Below are 22205 nucleotides of genomic sequence, written 5' to 3'. Positions count from 1 at the left end.
TTTGACTAAAGGGGCACAGTCTGTAATTTTGACAAAAGGGGCATAGTACGTAACTTTGACTAAAGGGGCACAGTCTGTAACTTTGACTAAATGGGCATAGTATGTAACTTTGACTAAAGGGGTTCAGTCTGTAACTTTGACTATAGGGGCACAGTCTGTAACTTTGACTAAAGGGGCATAGTATGTAACTTTGACTATAGGGGCATAGTCTGTAACTTTGACTAAAGGGGCATAGTATGTAACTTTGACTAAAGGGGCACAGTCTGTAACTTTGACTAAAGGGGCATAGTGTGTAACTTTGACTAAAGCGGCATAGTGTGTAACTTTGACTAAAGCGGCATACTTTGACTAAAGGGGCATAGTCTGTAACTTTGACAAAAGGGGCATAGTGTGTAACTTTGACAAAAGGGGCATAGTGTGTAACTTTGACTAAAGGGGCATAGTCTGTAACTTTGACTAAAGGGGCATAGTATGTAACTTTGACTAAAAGGGGCATAGTATGTAACTTTGACTAAAGCGGCATAGTCTGTAACTTTGACTAAAAGGGGCATAGTATGTAACTTTGACTAAAAGGGGCATAGTATGTAACTTTGACAAAAGGGGCATAGTCTGTAACTTTGACTAAAGGGGCATAGTCTGTAACTTTGACTAAAGGGGCATAGTATGTAACTTTGACAAAAGGGGCATAGTCTGTAACTTTGACTAAAGGGGCATAGTATGTAACTTTGACTAAAAGGGGCATAGTCTGTAACTTTGACAAAAGGGGCATAGTCTGTAACTTTGACTAAAAGGGGCATAGTCTGTAACTTTGACTAAAAGGGGCATAGTATGTAACTTTGACAAAAGGGGCATAGTATGTAACTTTGACTAAAAGGGGCATAGTATGTAACTTTGACTAAAGCGACACAGTCTGTAACTTTGACAAAAGGGGCATAGTGTGTAACTTTGACAAAAGGGGCATAGTCTGTAACTTTGACAAAAGGGGCATAGTACGTAACTTTGACTAAAGGGGTTCAGTCTGTAACTTTGACAAAAGGGGCATAGTCTGTAACTTTGACTAAAGGGGCATAGTCTGTAACTTTGACTAAAGGGGCATAGTGTGTAACTTTGACTAAAGCGACACAGTCTGTAACTTTGACAAAAGGGGCATAGTGTGTAACTTTGACAAAAGGGGCATAGTCTGTAACTTTGACTGAAGGGGCATAGTATGTAACTTTGACAAAAGGGGCACAGTCTGTAACTTTGACTAAAGCGGCATACTTTGACTAAAGGGGCATAGTCTGTAACTTTGAATAAAGCCGCATAGTCTGTAACTTTGACTAAAGGGGCATAGTCTGTAACTTTGAATAAAGCGGCATAGTCTGTAACTTTGAATAAAGCCGCATAGTCTGTAACTTTGACTAAAGGGGCATAGTCTGTAAGTTTGACTAAAGGGGCATAGTCTGTAAGTTTGACTAAAGGGGCATAGTCTGTAACTTTGACAAAAGGGGCACAGTCTGTAACTTTGAATAAAAGGGGCACAGTCTGTAACTTTGAATAAAGCCGCATAGTCTGTAACTTTGAATAAAGCCGCATAGTCTGTAACTTTGAATAAAGTGGCATAGTCTGTAACTTTGACTAAATGGGCACAGTCTGTAATTTTGACAAAAGGGGCATAGTACGTAACTTTGACTAAAGGGGCACAGTTTGTAACTTTGACTAAAGGGGCACAGTCTGTTACTTTGACAAAAGGGGCACAGTCTGTAACTTTGACTAAAGGGGCATAGTATGTAACTTTGACTAAAGGGGCATAGTATGTAACTTTGACTAAAGGGGCACAGTCTGTAACTTTGACTAAAGGGGCATAGAATGTAACTTTGACTAAAGGGGCATATTGTGTTACTTTGACTAAAGGGGCATAGTCTGTAACTTTGACTAAAGCGGCATACTTTGACTAAAGGGGCATAGTGTGTAACTTTGACAAAAGGGGCACAGTCTGTAACTTTGACAAAAGGGGCATAGTGTGTAACTTTGACAAAAGGGGCATAGTCTGTAACTTTGACTAAAGCGGCATACTTTGACTAAAGGGGCATAGTGTGTAACTTTGACAAAAGGGGCACAGTCTGTAACTTTGACAAAAGGGGCATAGTGTGTAACTTTGACAAAAGGGGCATAGTATGTAACTTTGACTAAAGGGGCATAGTATGTAACTTTGACTAAAGGGGCATAGTCTGTAACTTTGACTAAAGGGGCATAGTATGTAACTTTGACTAAAGGGGCATAGTATGTAACTTTGACTAAAGGGGCATAGTAAGTAACTTTGAAGAGCACAAATAGCATGAACCTTGTTCCATTGTCAAAGTCAGCCATTTAGGGTGAGAAAACACAGTGATAATGTCATGTTGACCTAATGTTCGATGAGCCAATTCACACATCAAGTCTGAACACAGACTACATTTGGATAAATAGGTGTAGTGACTTGGGTTGGACAAAGATCACCTCAGTATCCTGTAGTATGTTAGTAGTGAAGGATAAGCTGTGGAATATTAGAAGCTTTAGATTAGAACTGTGGATTAAGTCTTGGCTAAGAGCTGTGGATTAAGTCTTGGATAAGAGCTGTGGATTAAGTCTTGGATAAGAGCTGTGGATTAAGTCTTGGATAAGAGCTGTGGATTAAGTCTTGGATTAGTAGCTGTGGATTAAATCTTGGATTAGTAGCTGTGGATCAAGGATACAGTTTGACCAATCACAGATCATCCTCATTAACCAGTCACATATCATCCTCATTAACCAATCACAGATCATCCTGATTGGCCAATCACAGATCACCATGATTGGCTAATCACAGATCACCACGATTGGCCAATTACATATCATCCTCATTAACCAATCACAGATTGTCCTGATTGGCCAATCACAGATCACCATGACTGGCTAATCACAGATCTTTCTGACTGGCCTATCATAGATCATCCTGATTGGCCAATCACAGATCATTATGATTGGCCAATCACAGATCATCCTGATTGGCCAATCACAGATCATTATGATTGGCCAATCACAGATCATCCTGATTGGCCAATCACAGATCATTATGATTGGCCAATCACAGATCATTATGATTGACCAATCACAGATCATCCTGATTGACCAATCACAGATCATTATGATAGCAGTCACTCAAACCATCATACTCAAACAATGTAACTACACTGAAGGGAGAACACATTGTTGCCATATAGAGGGGAAGACACATTGTTGTCACAGAAAAGATAAATATTAGACATAAGTTGCCTTACAACTGGATTGGAAGATCTAAAATGTTCATAGCAACTCAAGAACACAATGCAATAAAGTTAGCTTTCCTAAGCCGGAAATTTGCCTCAAATTTGGACTACCCTTAACAATGAAAGAATCAGGGAAAGTAACATTATTGTCTGACAAATTACAATAATTAAACCATTTCATGTTGATTTAATGTTGTCAGCAACACACGAAAAATAAAACAGTTACAGCTACTGTAGGGTACAAGTGCTTCAAGATTTGGTTAACAAAATAATTGGATTCACTTAGACCAATGAGAAAAAAACATGGAGTGGTGGTAATCATAAGTAGAGACAGGTTATATAGTAATTGAAGGCAAGTTGACCAATGGCAAGACACAGATCCAATCAAGTGAAAATTGTTGGGATGAGAAATGAGAAATTTGATCAAGTGAAGAGTGATGACCAATTGCAATTGAGAGGCTTGGTCATGTGATGTGTGAGGACCAATAAGAATTAGGAAAGGGTTTTGTTAGTTAGTACTCACCCCACAGAGACATAATAATAGACAGCAATGGGGATAATTCATTATCAAATATTTCAGTAAACTGAAACAGACAAAATGAAGGAAGAAGGATAATGCAATTGGAAAACGTGAGGAATATTAATGGAAGATAGCAAATTAGATGAACTGAAATGGAAGAAAAGAAAGAATAAATGAATGACTCATGGAATGAAACTGAAAAAATAGATGTGTTAATGAGTACACCTTATCCATGTGATGAGACAGTGTGAAGAAACACATAAAGAATTTGAATCAAAGAATGTCAAGAAATCCAAATAAGACTGTATGGTACGGCATGTAGTATTGGATGCTGTATACACCTGAACAAAAGACATGTAGAAATATGGCATTCTAATTCCCCAATCATCTGAATTTATCCATTTCCCCCAATAAAGTCTGTCATTCATATACTAATACAGTCTGTCATTCATATACTAGTACAGTCTGTCATTCATACACTAGTACAGTCTGTCATTCATATACTAATACAGTCTGTCATTCATATACTAATACAGTCTGTCATTCATACACTAATACAGTCTGTCATTCATATACTAGTACAGTCTGTCATTCATATACTAGTACAGTCTGTCATTCATATACTAGTACAGTCTGTCATTCATACACTAGTACAGTCTGTCATTCATATACTAGTACAGTCTGTCATTCATATACTAGTACAGTCTGTCATTCATACACTAGTACATTCTGTCATTCATATACTAATATAGTCTGTCATTCATATACTAATACAGTCTGTCATTCATATACTAGTACAGTCTGTCATTCATATACTAGTACAGTCTGTCATTCATACACTAGTACATTCTGTCATTCATATACTAATATAGTCTGTCATTCATATACTAATACAGTCTGTCATTCATATACTAGTACAGTCTGTCATTCATATACTAGTACAGTCTGTCATTCATACATTAGTACATTCTGTCATTCATATACTAATATAGTCTGTCATTCATATACTAATACAGTCTGTCATTCATATACTAGTACAGTCTGTCATTCATATACTAGTACAGTCTGTCATTCATACACTAGTACATTCTGTCATTCATATACTAATATAGTCTGTCATTCATATACTAATACAGTCTGTCATTCATATACTAGTACAGTCTGTCATTCATATACTAGTACAGTCTGTCATTCATATACTAGTACAGTCTGTCATTCATATACTAGTACAGTCTGTCATTCATATACTAGTACAGTCTGTCATTCATATACTAGTACAGTCTGTCATTCATATACTAGTACAGTCTGTCATTCATATACTAGTACAGTCTGGGTCAAAAAGTGAATACACTGATTAAGCTACATACATCAGTTACTCTATGACATGTCTTATTTCAATTATCTCCCAGGTTTGAACCATTTGCTATGTGGGGGGGGGGGTGTTCTTTCTGACATGTGAGGGGGGGAGGATTTCCTTTTTGACATGGACAACAATAGCAACTCAACTCTGAACGAACAAACTCAGCTCTGGCTCATTTTGTTGGTATTACTTATTTTTATAAAATATAAATGTTTAACCCATGACCTTGACCTTGACCTTGTATTTGGATGTTCAATCCATTACTTTTACATGTACTTTTCCAACTGAATGACATTTCATTGAGCAAATGCACTTTTTACTTTCGGCCTACGACAAATATTTCTCTCCAAAAATCCTCTAGCCACCCTGCTATCAAATAGTGTACCCCTAACCATTTACATTGAACACCAATACAAATTCTTTGCAACACTAGATAACTGATAAATTCTTTGTACACCAACACAACCTCTTTGCAACTTATATATGCCTGTAGTAAAAGTCATATTTTGGCATTTGATGTCAGAAATTAAACACATTACGTCAACTTAACATCACTACCAACTATAAAGTTTTCAGTAATTCTAAATGAACCTTTATAACTGATTTATGACACTTGGAGATTGATACTTTATTTGGCCTCTTAGTGTTTGGTCCAATAGTGTTTGGTCTGACAGTGTTTGGTCTGACAGTCTGACAGTGTTTGGTCAGACAGTGTTTGGTCTGACAGTGTTTGGTCTGACAGTGTTTAGTCAGACAGTCTGACAGTGTTTGGGGTCAGACAGTCTTACAGTGTTTGGTCTGACAGTGTTTGGTCAGACAGTGTTTGGTCAGACAGTGTTTGGTCAGACAGTGTTTGGTCTGACAGTCTGACAGTGTTTGGTCTGACAGTGTGACAGTGTTTGGTCAGACAGTCTGACAGTGTTGGTCTGACAGTCTGACAGTGTTTGGTATGACAGTCTGACAGTGTTTGGTATGACAGTGTTTGGTCTGACAGTCTGACAGTGTTTGGTCTGACAGTGTTTGGTCTGACAGTCTGACAGTGTTTGGTCTGACAGTGTTTGGTCTGACAGTCTGACAGTGTGACAGTGTTTGGTCTGACAGTGTTTGGTCTGACAGTGTTTGGTCTGACAGTGTGACAGTGTTTGGTCTGACAGTGTGACAGTGTTTGGTCTGACAGTGTGACAGTGTTTGGTCTGACAGTGTTTGGTCAGACAGTGTTTGGTCTGACATTCTGACAGTGACAGTCTGACAGTGTTTGGTCTGACAGTCTGACAGTGTTCGGTCTGACAGTCTGACAGTGTTTGGTCTGACAGTGTTTGGTCTGACAGTCAGACAGTGTTTGGTCTGACAGTGTTTGGTCTGACAGTCTGACAGTGTTTGGTCTGACAGTGTGACAGTGTTTGGTCTGACAGTGTTTGGTCTGACAGTCTGACAGTGTTTGGTCTGACAGTGTTTGGTCAGACAGTGTTTGGTCTGACAGTCTGACAGTGTTTGGTCTGACAGTGTTTGGTCTGACAGTGTTTGGTCTGACAGTCTGACAGTGTTTGGTCTGACAGTCTGACAGTGTTTGGTCTGACAGTCTGACAGTGTTTGGTCTGACAGTCTGACAGTGTCTGGTCTGACAGTCTGACAGTGTTTGGTCTGAAAGTGTTTGGTCTGACAGTCTGACAGTGTTTGGTCTGACAGTCTGACAGTGTTTGATCTGACAGTCTGACAGTGTTTGGTCTGAAAGTGTTTGGTCTGACAGTCTGACAGTGTTTGGTCTGACATTCTGACAGTGTTTGGTCTGACAGTCTGACAGTGTTTGGTCTGACAGTGTTTGGTCTGACAGTCTGACAGTGTTTGGTCTGACAGTGTTTGGTCTGACATTCTGACAGTGTTTGGTCTGACAGTCTGACAGTGTTTGGTCTGACAGTGTTTGGTCTGACAGTCTGACAGTGTCTGGTCTGACAGTGTTTGGTCTGACAGTCTGACAGTGTTTGGTCTGACAGTCTGACAGTGTCTGGTCTGACAGTGTTTGGTCTGACAGTCTGACAGTGTCTGGTCTGACAGTGTTTGGTCTGACAGTCTGACAGTGTTTGGTCTGACAGTGTTTGGTCTGACAGTGTGACAGTGTTTGGTCTGACAGTCTGACAGTGTTTGGTCAGACAGTGTGACAGTGTTTGGTCAGACAGTCTGACAGTGTTTGGTCAGACAGTCTGACAGTGTTTGGTCTGACTGTCTGACAGTGTTTGGTCTGACAGTGTTTGGTCTGACAGTGTGACAGTGTTTGGTCTGACAGTCTGGCAGTGTTTGGTCTGACAGTCTGACAGTGTTTGGTCTGACAGTGTGACAGTGTTTGGTCTGACAGTGTTTAGTGTGACAGTGTTTGGTCTGACAGTCTGACAGTGTTTGGTCAGACAGTCTGACAGTGTTTAGTGTGACAGTGTTTGGTCTGACAGTCAGACAGTGTTTGGTCTGACAGTGTTTGGTCTGACAGTGTGACAGTTTTTGGTCTGACAGTGTTTGGTGTGACAGTGTTTGGTCTGACAGTCAGACAGTGTTTGGTCTGACAGTGTTTGGTCTGACAGTGTGACAGTGTTTGGTCTGACAGTGTTTGGTCTGACAGTGTTTGGTCTGACAGTGTTTGGTCTGACAGTTTGACAGTGTTCCTTGCACCTTTTCAATACCTACATTATTTGTCAATTGAATACTTCATCATAGTGGTGAATACATACTATATTCTCAATAAAACAATATCAAAATTTGTTAGGTATGAAGTCTTGAGCAAAGCCTGCAGAAAATACTACAAGGAAAGAAAGTTATAAAGATAAAAGAATAAACACCAACGGTAATAAAATAGTTGAAGAGTACAGTGTACCTAATGACAAATACCCTTTGGTCTGTCTCTGTCTCTTTCAAAATAATGGTCACTGTCTGTCAATATTTCCTACACTATTACTTGTTGGTGTTTACTCTCTCTTATATATCAAAATTACAAACATTTTACAGGATTCTATTAGAGAAAGAAGAGTTGACAAAAATTAAAATATAATTGCTTGAATATGTCATATTTCAATTACTGAAGTTACAGCCATTTCATAGCAAATGGGCACCCCAGATTTGGCAAATGGACACCCCAGATTTGGCAAATGGACACCCCAGATGTGGCAAATGGACACCCCAGATTTGGCAAATGGACACCCAAGATTTGGCAAAGTCAGGGCAAATGGGCACCCCAGGTTTAGCAAATGGGCACCCCAGATGTGGCAAATGGACACCCCAGATTTGGCAAAGTGAGGGCAAAAACTTTTGTGATGGCTGCTAATCATATGTACAAAACAGTTAGGCTGAATTACATCCAGCAGCCCTGCAGTAATGGTTTGATTACTGGTATTTGCTTTAGCAACTTGTAGAGTGGAAACAACACAGAAAATGACAGGGAACTCTATGTCTGCTGCAACACTCAACTATCTAAGCCCTCACTTCCGGTCTAAAAACAGCCTGCAAACCATGAAATCTTTAAACTTTCTGATAACTGAAATATGACAAACATTTGTTGGTTGGTCAGCTGGCAAGGAGGAGAAGAGAAGGCGCTATAGTATGTACATACCCCAGGTGGTCATAAAAATAGTTAAGACAGGAGTGGCCCAATTATCAAATACCAGAGATACCTACAATACAAACATTGGAATATCAAAGTGACATCTGAAATAATGAAGTGGTTATAGTTAGTATTTCATATCATTACAGACAATAACAACTTGTTTGAGTTTCTTACCCCATCTGTAGGAATAAGAACATAGTTTACTGTTAGTGAAATTTATCAAATAAAGAAACTAAACATAGTAAAACAATGCTTGCATTCAATTGGTATTTTTCTGTCATTTACAATATGCCACCTGAACTATTAGGAGTTTTTCATTTCAACATTTGTCAATCTGTGTCACATGACAACTGACTGGCAAACTTTCATTTGTCAATCTGTGTCACATGACATCTGACTGGCAAACTTTCATTTGTCAATCTGTGTCACATGACAGCTAGCTAGCAGACTGTCTGTCAATCTCTGTCACATCATATTATGAAGTACGAATTAGATGATATTGTAATTTTTTTCATTCAGCCAAGGAAAATATGACTGACAAGTCGCTAGACTCATAGTGACAAAACCCTTAGATCACAAATAAAGGAAAATATTTGACAATAACATCATTACACTCACTGTCGTAGTTTTCGGACAGACTCTGTTTTCGGACAGATGTTGACTCGTTTTCGACGCTGTTTTCTCTGGAACTACCACATTGTCAAACTCAAGCATTCATATGAAAGATCAGGCAATACTGGAGTTTTGATTCAACACTAATCTTGTGGTATCGGTTTTGAGAGCACTAATATCGGCGATCACAAAGTTACCGTATGTATCAACACTGCCGTAGTTACAAAATCACTTGAATATCATTTCGCTCTTATTTAAATCTACAAATATTTCAGTAATAATTTTCTCCCAGTGCTCTGTTCAAACTAGAAGACATTTTCCATGAAATCTTAATGTGTTTTGACCAAAAATGTGTCACGTATCTGGAGCAAAGAAACGTCTCAGATATCGGACAGTGTTCACTTTTGCGTGACAAGACATAGACTGCCAAGCGGCGCCATGAACTGTGATCGAATCCCGGAGTCGAATTCGGTAGTAGGACAGTGTTCATGATATTTCCTTTGCAAAAACAATCAACTTTAGTGTAACGGTGATTAAAATACCACAATACCAATGTTTTTGCCCAATATTTAAATCAAATGGAGTGGCGAAATTCTTAATTTACGCGACAAATACGTAAATCAGTGTGGAAGTTTGTGTCCAATTACCAATACTGTCGTCCGATTACTAAGTCATCGATGTAGGGTTATAAATTTGGGGACTACGTCAGCCACAAAGTTACTTCTGACTATAAACCCTATTGAAAAAGACCCTAAGGAAAATTTATAAGCAGCAATGATGGCTGTTACTTTTTTGCAGTTTTCATCCAACAGTAATCGTTGAATAACATGACCCTGTCCAAAAACTGTGACAGTGAGTGTATACAAATAGTAGTAATATAAAAAGAAAACTTAGAGAAAGTAACAATAATGGTAATTTTGAATGTTTTGATATATTTCAAACACAACACAACCATCGATATAGACACACATTGTTGTGACATAGATGCACATTGTCAAGATCAACAACGACCTTGGTATAAATTCCATATTTTTTGTTCAACTTGGCTTGTGCATGGTACAATTATTGCAACCACACTGTTAAAAAATTAATCAAACTTCAGATCATGAATGTGGATGATGATAAATTTGTTCTCACAAGAAAACTTTCAAGATAGAAGTGGAAGAGGTAGAAATGCATTTGTTTTAAAATCACTTTGTTTTTCAAAGTGAAGGCATTGAGCTCTACAATGTGAGTATTTTAAAATCACTTTGTTTTTCAAAGTGAAGGCAAGAAATACTATGTGAGTAATTTCAACCATATTTCTTTTACAAACAACAGTATACTTACTATGTAACAGTATTAAGCACTCTTCTTGTAATAATAACAAACACAAAAGTATACTATGATACAGAGATAGTTTTGAAGATTTCCTGTATGATAAATATCAATGGCTTAATAATTTTGATGGAAGTGAGAGGGAATGAATGGAAACATCACTGACTGAAAACACAATCAATTGGCTATTACCTGGGTATATATACAACTATCATACAAAGTCCAATAACCACACCGTTCATTACACAGTGGACACATAGTTGCATTACCAGTCCCCTCCTCATCACAGGTTTCCTGTAAGAATAATAGAAATCAGCACCAATGGTGTTGTAGTACATCAATTATTATGATTACAGAGCACACTCCAATTTACCTCTCAGTTAGTCATATAATCAAATTGTCAGTTGGTGATATAATGTATACACCATATAGTCAGTGATATAATGTATACACCATATCGTCAGTTGGTGATATAATATATACACCATATAGTCAGTTGGTATTATACTGTATACACCATATAGTCAGTTGGTGATATAATGTATACACCATATAGTCAGTTGGTATTATAATGTATACACCATATAGTCAGTTAGTGATATAATGTATACACCATATAATCAGTTGGTATTATAATGTATACACCATATAGTCAGTTAGTGATATAATGTATACACCATATAATCAGTTGGTATTATAATGTACACACCATATAGTCAGTTAGTGATATAATGTATACACCATATAATCAGTTGGTATTATAATGTATACACCATATAGTCAGTTGGTGATATAATGTATACACCATATAGTCAGTTAGTGATATAATGTATACAACATATAGTCAGTTGGTGATATAATGTATACACCATATAATCAGTTGGTATTATAATGTATACACCATATAGTCAGTTAGTGATATAATGTATACACCATATAGTCAGTTAGTGATATAATGTATACACCATATAGTCAGTTAGTGATATAATGTATACACCATATAGTCTGTTAGTGATACAATGTATACACCATATAGTCAGTTAGAGATACAATGTATACACCATATAGTCAGTTAGTGATATAATGTATACACCATATAGTCAGTTAGTGATATAATGTATACACCATATAGTCAGTTAGTGATATAATGTACACACCATATAGTCAGTTAGTGATATAATGTATACATCATATAGTCAGTTAGTGATATAATGTATACACCATATAGTCAGTTAGTGATATAATGTATACACCATATAATCAGTTGGTATTATGATGTACACACCATATAATCAGTTGGTATTATAATGTATACACCATATAGTCAGTTAGTGATATAATGTATACACCATATAGTCAGTTAGTGATATAATGTATACACCATATAGTCAGTTAGTGATATAATGTATACACCATATAATCAGTTGGTATTATAATGTATACACCATATAGTCAGTTAGTGATATAATGTATACACCATATAGTCAGTTAGTGATATAATGTATACACCATATAGTCAGTTAGTCATATAATGTATACACCATATAGTCAGTTAGTGATATAATGTATACATAATATAGTCAGTTAGTGATATAATGTATACACAGCATATAATCAGTTGGTATTATAATGTATACACCATATAATCAGTTGGTGATATAATGTATACACCATATAGTCAGTTAGTGATATAATGTATACACCATATAGTCAGTTAGTGATATAATGTATACACCATATAATCAGTTGGTATTATAATGTACACACCATATAGTCAGTTAGTGATATAATGTATACATCATATAATCAGTTGGTGATATAATGTATACACCATATAATCAGTTAGTGATACAATGTATACACCATATAGTCAGTTAGTGATATAATGTACACACCATATAGTCAGTTAGTGATACAATGTATACACCATATAGTCAGTGATATAATGTATACACCAGTCAGTTAGTAATATAATGTATACACCCTAGTCAGTTAGTGATATAATGTATACACCATAGTCTAGTGATAGAATGTATTCACCATATAGTCAGTTAGTGATATAATGTATACACAATAGTCTAGTGATATAATGTATTCACCATATAGTCAGTTAGTAATATAATGTATACACCATAGTCAGTTAGTGATATAATGTATACACCATACTCTAGTGATATAATGTATTCACCATATAGTCAGTTAGTAATATAATGTATACACCATAGTCAGTTAGTGATATAATGTATACACCATAGTCTAGTGATAGAATGTATACACCATATAGTCAGTTAGTGATATAATGTATACACCATATAGTCAGTTAGAAGTGATATAATGTATATACCATATAGTCAGTTAGTGATGCAATGTATACACCATATAGTCAGTTAGTCATATAATGTATACACCATATAGTCTGTTAGTGATACAATGTATACACCATATAGTCAGTTAGTGATATAATGTATACATAATATAGTCAGTTAGTGATATAATGTATACACAGCATATAATCAGTTGGTATTATAATGTATACACCATATAGTTAGTTAGTGATATAATGTATACACCATATAGTCAGTTAGTGATATAATGTATTCACCATATAGTCAGTTAGTGATATAATGTATACACCATATAATCAGTTGGTATTATAATGTATACACCATATAATCAGTTGGTATTATAATGTATACACCATATAGTCAGTTGGTAATATAATGTATACACCATATAGTCAGTTGGTAATATAATGTATACACCATATAGTCAGTTGGTAATATAATTGTAAAGACATTACCTTCTGGACAGGGTTATCTGACATAGACACACAACCATAGATGAAACACAACAACCCAATGACAGCAGCTGGAATCAATGCACCAGTGTAGTATCCCAACCATGCAAAGTACAAACCAATCTTTTCTCCGAAATATTTCCTGTAAATCATAGTAATAACATCTAATGAGAGCTAATGGTTGATATTCATACCGATGATAACATCTCATCTTGTGAGATCTATGGTTAACCAACGATAACAACTGATCTAATGAGATCTAATAGTTGATATTTATACCAATGATAACAACTAACCTAATGAGATCTAATGATTGATATTTATACCAAATAATAACTCATCTAATGAGATCGAATGGCTGATATTCATACCAATGATAATAACTCACCTAATGAGATCTAATAGTTGATATTTATACCAAATAATAACAACTTATCTAATGAGATCGAATGGCTGATATCTATACCAATGATAATAACTCACCTAATGAGATCTAATGGTTGATATTTATACCACCTGCCTGGTCTTGCCCATTCTTCGTACAACAACTATAATGTGGGAAAGAATGCTGGTTAGTAATTCATCACATTATGTTGAATACTGTATTTACATTATGTCACTGGTTACAAATAATTCCTTGTTGAACACGACGCAGCTGTCATGACATGTAAAACACCTAACAACTCACTATATAGCATCCATCCATCCATCCATCCATCCATCCATCCATCCATCCACCTACCCACCCACCCATCCATCCATCCATCCATCCATTCATTCATCTATCTACCTATCTATCTATCTATCTATCTATCTATCTATCTATCCATCCATCCATCCATCCATTCAACCATCTATCCATCCATCCATCCACCCATGCATTCATCCATCCATCCATCCATTCATTCATCCATCTATTAATATGTCCATCCATCTATTAATCTGTCCATCCATCATTCCATCCATCCATCCATCCATCCATCCATCCATCCATCCATCCATCTATCCATCTATTAATCTGTCCATCCATCCATCCATCCATCCATCCATCCATCCATCCATCTATTCATCCATCCATCCATCCATCCATCCATCCATCCATCCATCTATTTATCCATCCATCCATCCATCCATCTATTCATCTATTAATCTGTCCATCCATCCATCCATCCATCTATTAATCTGTCCATCCATCCATCCATCCATCCATCCATCCATCCATCCATCCATCCATCTATTCATCCATCCATCCATCTATTCATCTGTCCATCCATCTATCCATCCATCCATCCATCCATCCATCCATCCATCCATCGATCCATCCATCCATCCATCCATCCATCCATCCATCCATCATCCATCTATTAATCTATCCATCCATCCATCCATCCATCCATCCATCCATCCATCCATCCACCCATGCATTCATCCATCCATCCATCCATTCATTCATCCATCTATTAATATGTCCATCCATCTATTAATCTGTCCATCCATCATTCCATCCATCCATCCATCCATCCATCTATTCATCTATTTATCTGTCCATTCGTCCATTACTTGTCTTAGGGAGCCTTTAGTAATTATGAGGGGAAGGGGTGGGGCAGGGGGACTGGGCAAACGTCATGTTTTATAAACCTGTCCAAGGGTGAGGGTCATATTTTAGAAACCCGTCCAGGAGAGGGTCACATTTTAGAAAAAGGAGTATCGGGAGGGTCACATTTTACAGCTCAGACATACCCCCCCCCCCCCCCATAATCACTGAAGGCTCCCTTATCTAGTTCTAGGAATTGTTCAATTGATGGCAAACATGCATACACGATTATGCTATGGTACATTACCATACAGACATACACAATTATGCTATGGTACGTTACCATACAGGCATACACAATTATGCTATGGTTACCATACAGGTATACAAAATTATGCTATGATTACCAGGCATACAAAATTCTGCTATGGTTACCATACAGGCATACAAAATTATGCTATGGTTACCAGGCATACAAAATTCTGCTATGGTTACCATACAGGCATATACAATTCTGCTATGGTTACCATACAGGTATACACAATTATGCTATGGTTACCATACAGGCATACACAATTATGCTATGGTTACCATACAGGCATTATGCAACTTTTCAATTCGATTTCAATTCGATTTCAATTCAATCAACAAACCTTCAAAATGGTGTCTGATTATACCTTTATCACTTTACTGGGCAATTTATCCTTCATGTCTTATAAACATCATTTACATAATATACACATTCTAGCCAATCAAAAACCACTCTACTACAATAATATATACATTCTAGCCAATTAAAAACCACTCTACTACAATAATATACACATTCTAGCCAATCAAAAACCACTCTACTACAATTTCATCAATTCATTTCCTAAGCTGTAAAAAATTGGAATTCAATCAATTAGCAATTCATTAAGACTGCCTATCTTATCAATATCGAATCACTTTGGACTGCCTATCTTATCAATATCAACTCACATTGGACTGCCTATCTTATCAATATCAAATCACTTTAGACTGCCTATCTTAAAATATCAAATCACATTGGACTGCCTATCTTATCAATATCAAATCACTTTAGACTGCCTATCTTATCAATATCAAATCACTTCAGACTACCTATCTTATCAATATCAAATCACTTTAGACTGCCTATCTTATCAATATCAAATCACTTTAGACTGCCTATCTTTATCAATATCAAATCACTTTAGACTGTCTACCTTATCAATATCAAATCACTTTAGACTGTCTACCTTATCAATATCAAATCACTTTAGACTGCCTATCTTATCAATATCAAATCACTTTAGACTACCTATTTTTATCAAAGTCTTACACTTACTACTGGGTTCTGTTTATTAAATATAAACTATGTTGTATTTAATAGATTTGAGTTTGCTATGTACCATATGTCATGATCTGATAAGTCACACCATGTTAGATTTTAAACAACTTGTCAATTAATGCTTTTGACAAAGACAGATATGAAGAGTAGTTCAAATTCACAGAAACAGTTGATATGCAAAATATAAGACTTCCAAATAATGAAATACAACAATATGCAAATGTAGATAAAAAACATGGCAAGGCGTGGTACAATTCCTACATGAATCTAACCGCCATACATACATATGAATATCTACAGATGTGATGTGATTATAAACATGTCCATGCACTATGTATGCATCTGGCAAAACTATTATTTTGAAATTTTGCGGACTACTCATGCAATGTCTAGTACAAATTGATTTTATAATCTATGGTTAACCATGCACAATAAACTATATTCTTAAATGGCAGCCGAGATCTCACACAATGCATTTGCATTAGTTTACCAACAATGGGCGATAGTATAGTGTCTAACAAACAATCAAAACCTATCGTAACATTTAAACTCTCAAAAGATGGAAGGCATCAGAACTCAAAAGCTATTTAAAAGACCATGGCCTGCCAACATCTGGAAGAAAAGATTATTTGATTGAGCGAATTTGCCTACATCATTTAGGGGGGAGGGGCAAGAATTCATTTCGTTTTGCGTGCGTCAAAATCGCTATAAGGATTTTTAATTCTTACTAAAATGGAATCAAAAGAGGCAACACTATTTTTCTGGCCTAGAAAAAATGACAGTAGGAAACTTTGCTGACATACACGGAGAGAGATGCATGTTGTTCTAAAAAAAACAAATGGCCAAGTAAGCCACCTGGCCAGGGAGTGATGTACAATAAATCAGTGGGTTTTTTTTTAAGGCCGGTAAGACGGTAAATGTTACTGGGGTTCCCCAAGGGTGTGGCCATGAAACATTGGAAAACTTATAAAATGCTTTGAAAATGGTGTTTTAACAAATAAAACGCAAGTTAACTTCATAAAATACCTTCAGCATGATGATAATTTTTTGGGAAAAACCATGCATAGTCCGATTGTTTTGCTTTCTTCCATAGTACTGTGAGTCGATTGTTTTATTTTGACAAATAATGATCCAAGCCTTTCACAATGAACGTAAAAAGAGGCAACACTAATGTTGCAATTTTCGTTGTCATTGTTGTGTCTACCTGCACTGGTTCATACAGACACAGCACAGTGCACTCAACTCGTCACACTCCCATGTCAAAAAAACTCACTGTCACACATGTCTAGCCATAGTTCTCTTCAAAATGTTCAGATTTTTTTTACAAAAAAAAAAATAACGCCAATGGCATTGTAGCACAACTGTAGTTTAAAAAAAAAAAATGTTTATCCATATGCTAGCTAGTCCATGCTAACAATAGGTGTTCATTTGCTGAATAACTATCCAGTTGTCTATCCAACCATGTTGCTATCTTTATGATATATGCTATCATTTGGCTGTTGCTATGGTCATGTTATTAGATATATTTGCATACATTTTTGTATGTTTTTGTTCACTTGCGTATGAATCCCTGTTGTTATCTTCACAATATATGTGATCATTTGGTGTTGCTATGGGTGAGGTCTTGCTGCTAGGAACATTTGCATACATTTTTTGAATGTATATTCATTTGTCTTTCTATTACTGTTATCTTTGCAATATACATGATTATTTGACTGTTGCTATGGGCGTGGTCTTGTTGTTTGGCAAATTTACACACATTTTTTGAATACGTACCAATCAACATTTAGAATGTACCATTTTGTTCATTTTAGTGACATTTTATTTAGTGTCATGTATTAAAGTAGTGTTGGTGAACAACACGAGACGAGGTGTCACATGTTTGACATGGCCTCTAAACTTGAACTAAAGTGTCGGAGATGGTGGTATTGCTAACGTTTATTTCAGCACTCACAGCAAGTTAATTGATTGACTGATGTTGATTCAATCCTTCTATTAATGTGAAAATCAAAAGTTTGATCACCTGTAATAATTATTCAGCAATAGTTTAGGAATTCAAAAAAGATATGTAGATGTTTTCACGTAATAGTTGAAACTTTTACAAGCCACGGCTGCCGTCAATGTGTTCATCACTCACTTGGTGCGACAGTCAAAATCGATGTGCATAAATTACGGAAACGTGCAATAAAAACGACTCGACAGAAACAATTTGAAGGCTGAAAAGCATGAGAACTGGTAAATACAATTTCCAGTTGAAACTATGTTTTGCAGATACAGTAAAACGTTTTACAATTTGAATTGCAATTCAAGTTTGTTGTGTTTATTGATGTCATGGTATATGATACCTTGGAGTAATTATACAGCCAGTATAATTACTCCAAGATGATACATACATGTAGGACAAGTCGTTGGAAGGTTACTGAAGTCAAGCTAAGTCGGTTTGAACAGCTGTAAACAAAGTTGTAGTGGTCATTTCCACCCATACTGAACGTAGACGCTCTGAGCAGCAACTCACGCTATACTGTGGCACAAGTTACACAACTCACGTTATACTGTGACACAAGTTACACAATTGTTTCCTTTCAGCGTTTGCCCCCCAAGGGGAAACTCTCACGTTTTGCGAGATCTCGGCCGCCATTTAAGAATATGGTTTATTCATAGTCTGCATTAGATCTACATAGGCTGATCTTAACATGACAATGGAATACAGCTTAGATTGTTTAGATGTTAATTCAACATGTACTGTATACGAGTAAATACAGAGTTCTCCCTTTCATTTTAATACATTTCAGAGGATTTGGCTATTGGTAAATAAAGTAAAAGTTGTTAGTTGCCATGGTGACAAATAAGGAATGTTGAATGACACTTGAGCACTTGTTTTGATATTATTTTGATTTACCAGAAACTCAAATCTTTGTTTTATTATGAGTGTACAAGGTCTTTATGCATCACGGTCAAACAGAAACCAAACAAAATATCAGCACCTTTGTGATCTCTGTCAGAGAATATAGAACATAAATTAGGACCTTGCGTCTCTTTATTTGTAGCTCCAAGGGGATTGGAGTTTGGATTTACATCATCTTGTTGAAGGAGGATACTGAAATTATGGGAAGTTAGGGCTAGGCACCCCCTGTTGTCTTTTTCTGGGAGAACACTTGTAATATGCAGCAATGACTTTATAATGTTTTGTGCACTATGCATCTCAAGTAGCATAACTTACTGTCATACATTAAATGTAGCATATCTCTAACCTACTGGTACTTACTCGTCTGTCATTTAGCCGTCTATCATTTAACTCATACTGTAATGGACAATGTACAATATCAAAACTATCATTAAACACATGACACCTTTTCTTTGCTATTTCAGCCTTACATCAAAACTCTATCACTGAAGAATTCTGTAATTTTAACTTCTACCATTACATGATGTATTTCCACTCTCTGATTAATAATCCATCACTACAAGTTTCTGTAATTATGTAACTTGCATTTCAGAAACTAAACATTACAGGTGGGCAATAGTTACAGTAAAGATGGGCAATAATTACAGTCAAGGTGGACAATAGTTATATTACAGGTGGGCAATGGTTACAGGAAAGGTGGGCACTAATTACAGTATAGGTGGGCAACAGTTACAGGAAAGGTGGGCAATATAGTTACGGTAAAGGTGGGCAACAGCTATAGGAGAGGTGGGCAATAGTTACAGGAAAGGTGGGAAATAGTTAAAAGTAAAGGTGGGCAATAGTTACAGCAAAGGTGGGCAATAGTTACAGGAAAGGTGGGCAATATATACAGTAAAGGTGGGTATTAATCACCATGCCAGCATAGTCAGTTTTACATGACCTGCGTATGTAGGTGTACATTCTACTTTGTACAGAACTATGAGGTGTACATTCTACTTTGTACAGGACTATGAGGTGTACATTATACTTTGTACAGGACTATGAGATGTACATTCTACTTTGTACAGGACAATGAGATGTACATTCTACTTTGTACAGGACTATGGGGTGTACATTCTACTTTGTACAGGACTATGAGGTGTACAATCTACTTTGTACAGGACTATGGGGTGTACATTCTACTTTGTACAGGACTATGAGGTGTACAATCTACTTTGTACAGGACTATGAGGTGTACATTCTACTTTGTACAGGACTATGGGGTGTACATTCTACTTTGTACAGGACTATGAGGTGTACAATCTACTTTGTACAGGACTATGAGGTGTACATTCTACTTTGTACAGGACTATGGGGTGTACATTCTACTTTGTACAGGACTATGAGGTGTACATTCTACTTTGTACAGGACTATGAGGTGTACATTCTACTTTGTACAGGACTATGAGGTGTACATTCTACTTTGTACAGGACTATGAGGTGTAAATTCTACTTTGTACAGGACTATGAGGTGTACATTCTACTTTGTACAGGACTATGAGGTGTACAATCTACTTTGTACAGGACTATGGGGTGTACATTCTACTTTGTACAGGACTATGAGGTGTACAATCTACTTTGTACAGGACTATGGGGTGTACATTCTACTTTGTACAGGACTATGAGGTGTACAATCTACTTTGTACAGGACTATGAGGTGTACATTCTACTTTGTACAGGACTATGAGGTGTACATTCTACTTTGTACAGGACTATGAGGTGTACATTCTACTTTGTACAGGACTATGAGGTGTACAATCTACTTTGTACAGGACTATGAGGTGTACATTCTACTTTGTACAGGACTATGAGGTGTACATTCTACTTTGTACAGGACTATGAGGTGTACAATCTACTTTGTACAGGACTATGAGGAGTACATTCTACTTTGTACAGGACTATGAGGTGTACATTCTACTTTGTACAGGACTATGAGGTGTACATTCTACTTTGTACAGGACTATGAGGTGTACATTCTACTTTGTACAGGACTATATAGAGGTGTACATTTTACTTTGTACAGGACTATGAGGTGTACATTCTACTTTGTACAGGACTATGAGGTGTACAATCTACTTTGTACAAGACTATGAGGTGTACATTCTACTTTGTACAGGACTATGAGGTGTACATTCTACTTTGTACAGGACTATGAGGTGTACAATCTACTTTGTACAGGACTATGAGGTGTACATTCTACTTTGTACAGGACTATGAGGTGTACATTCTACTTTGTACAGGACTATGAGGTGTACATTCTACTTTGTACAAGACTATGAGGTGTACATTCTACTTTGTACAGGACTATGAGGTGTACATTCTACTTTGTACAGGACTATGAGGTATACATTCTACTTTGTACAGGACTATGAGGTGTACATTCTACTTTGTACAAGACTATGAGGTGTACATTCTACTTTGTACAGGACTATGAGGTGTACATTCTACTTTGTACAGGACTATGAGGTGTACATTCTACTTTGTACAGGACTATGGGGTGTACATTCTACTTTGTACAGGACTATGAGGTGTACAATCTACTTTGTACAGGACTATGAGGTGTACATTCTACTTTGTACAGGACTATGAGGTGTACATTCTACTTTGTACAGGACTATGAGGTGTACAATCTACATTGTACAGGACTATGAGGTGTACATTCTACTTTGTACAGGACTATGAGGTGTACATTCTACTTTGTACAGGACTATGAGGTGTACATTCTACTTTGTACAGGACTATGAGGTGTACAATCTACTTTGTACAGGACTATGAGGTGTACATTCTACTTTGTACAGGACTATGAGGTGTACATTCTACTTTGTACAGGACTATGAGGTGTACAATCTACATTGTACAGGACTATGAGGTGTACATTCTACTTTGTACAGGACTATGAGGTGTACATTCTACTTTGT

At 36.6% G+C, this 22205-nt stretch overlaps 1 protein-coding gene across 4 annotated transcripts in view; it reads right to left on the bottom strand.

Annotated features, from left to right (window-relative positions):
• Positions 1–22205, bottom strand: part of LOC144452638 (anoctamin-4-like) — a 169739-nt gene that overhangs the window by 62789 nt on the left and 84745 nt on the right. For 2 of the 4 annotated variants that reach the window (XM_078143766.1, XM_078143769.1), the window contains 5 exons: positions 19609–19644; positions 13942–14006; positions 13462–13600; positions 10854–10955; positions 8739–8799 (listed from right to left, as the gene is read on the bottom strand). In XM_078143766.1, the coding sequence (XP_077999892.1) occupies positions 8739–8799; positions 10854–10955; positions 13462–13600; positions 13942–14006; positions 19609–19644 (403 nt within the window). The remainder of the gene's footprint in view (positions 1–8738; positions 8800–10853; positions 10956–13461; positions 13601–13941; positions 14007–19608; positions 19645–22205) is intronic. The other 2 variants (XM_078143767.1, XM_078143768.1) reach the window with 2 other exon arrangements.

Source organism: Glandiceps talaboti, chromosome 23 (genome assembly GCF_964340395.1).
Source record: "Glandiceps talaboti chromosome 23, keGlaTala1.1, whole genome shotgun sequence".
Classification (NCBI taxonomy): Eukaryota; Metazoa; Hemichordata; class Enteropneusta; family Spengelidae; genus Glandiceps; species Glandiceps talaboti.
This window is presented reverse-complemented; position numbering and strand designations above follow the sequence as displayed.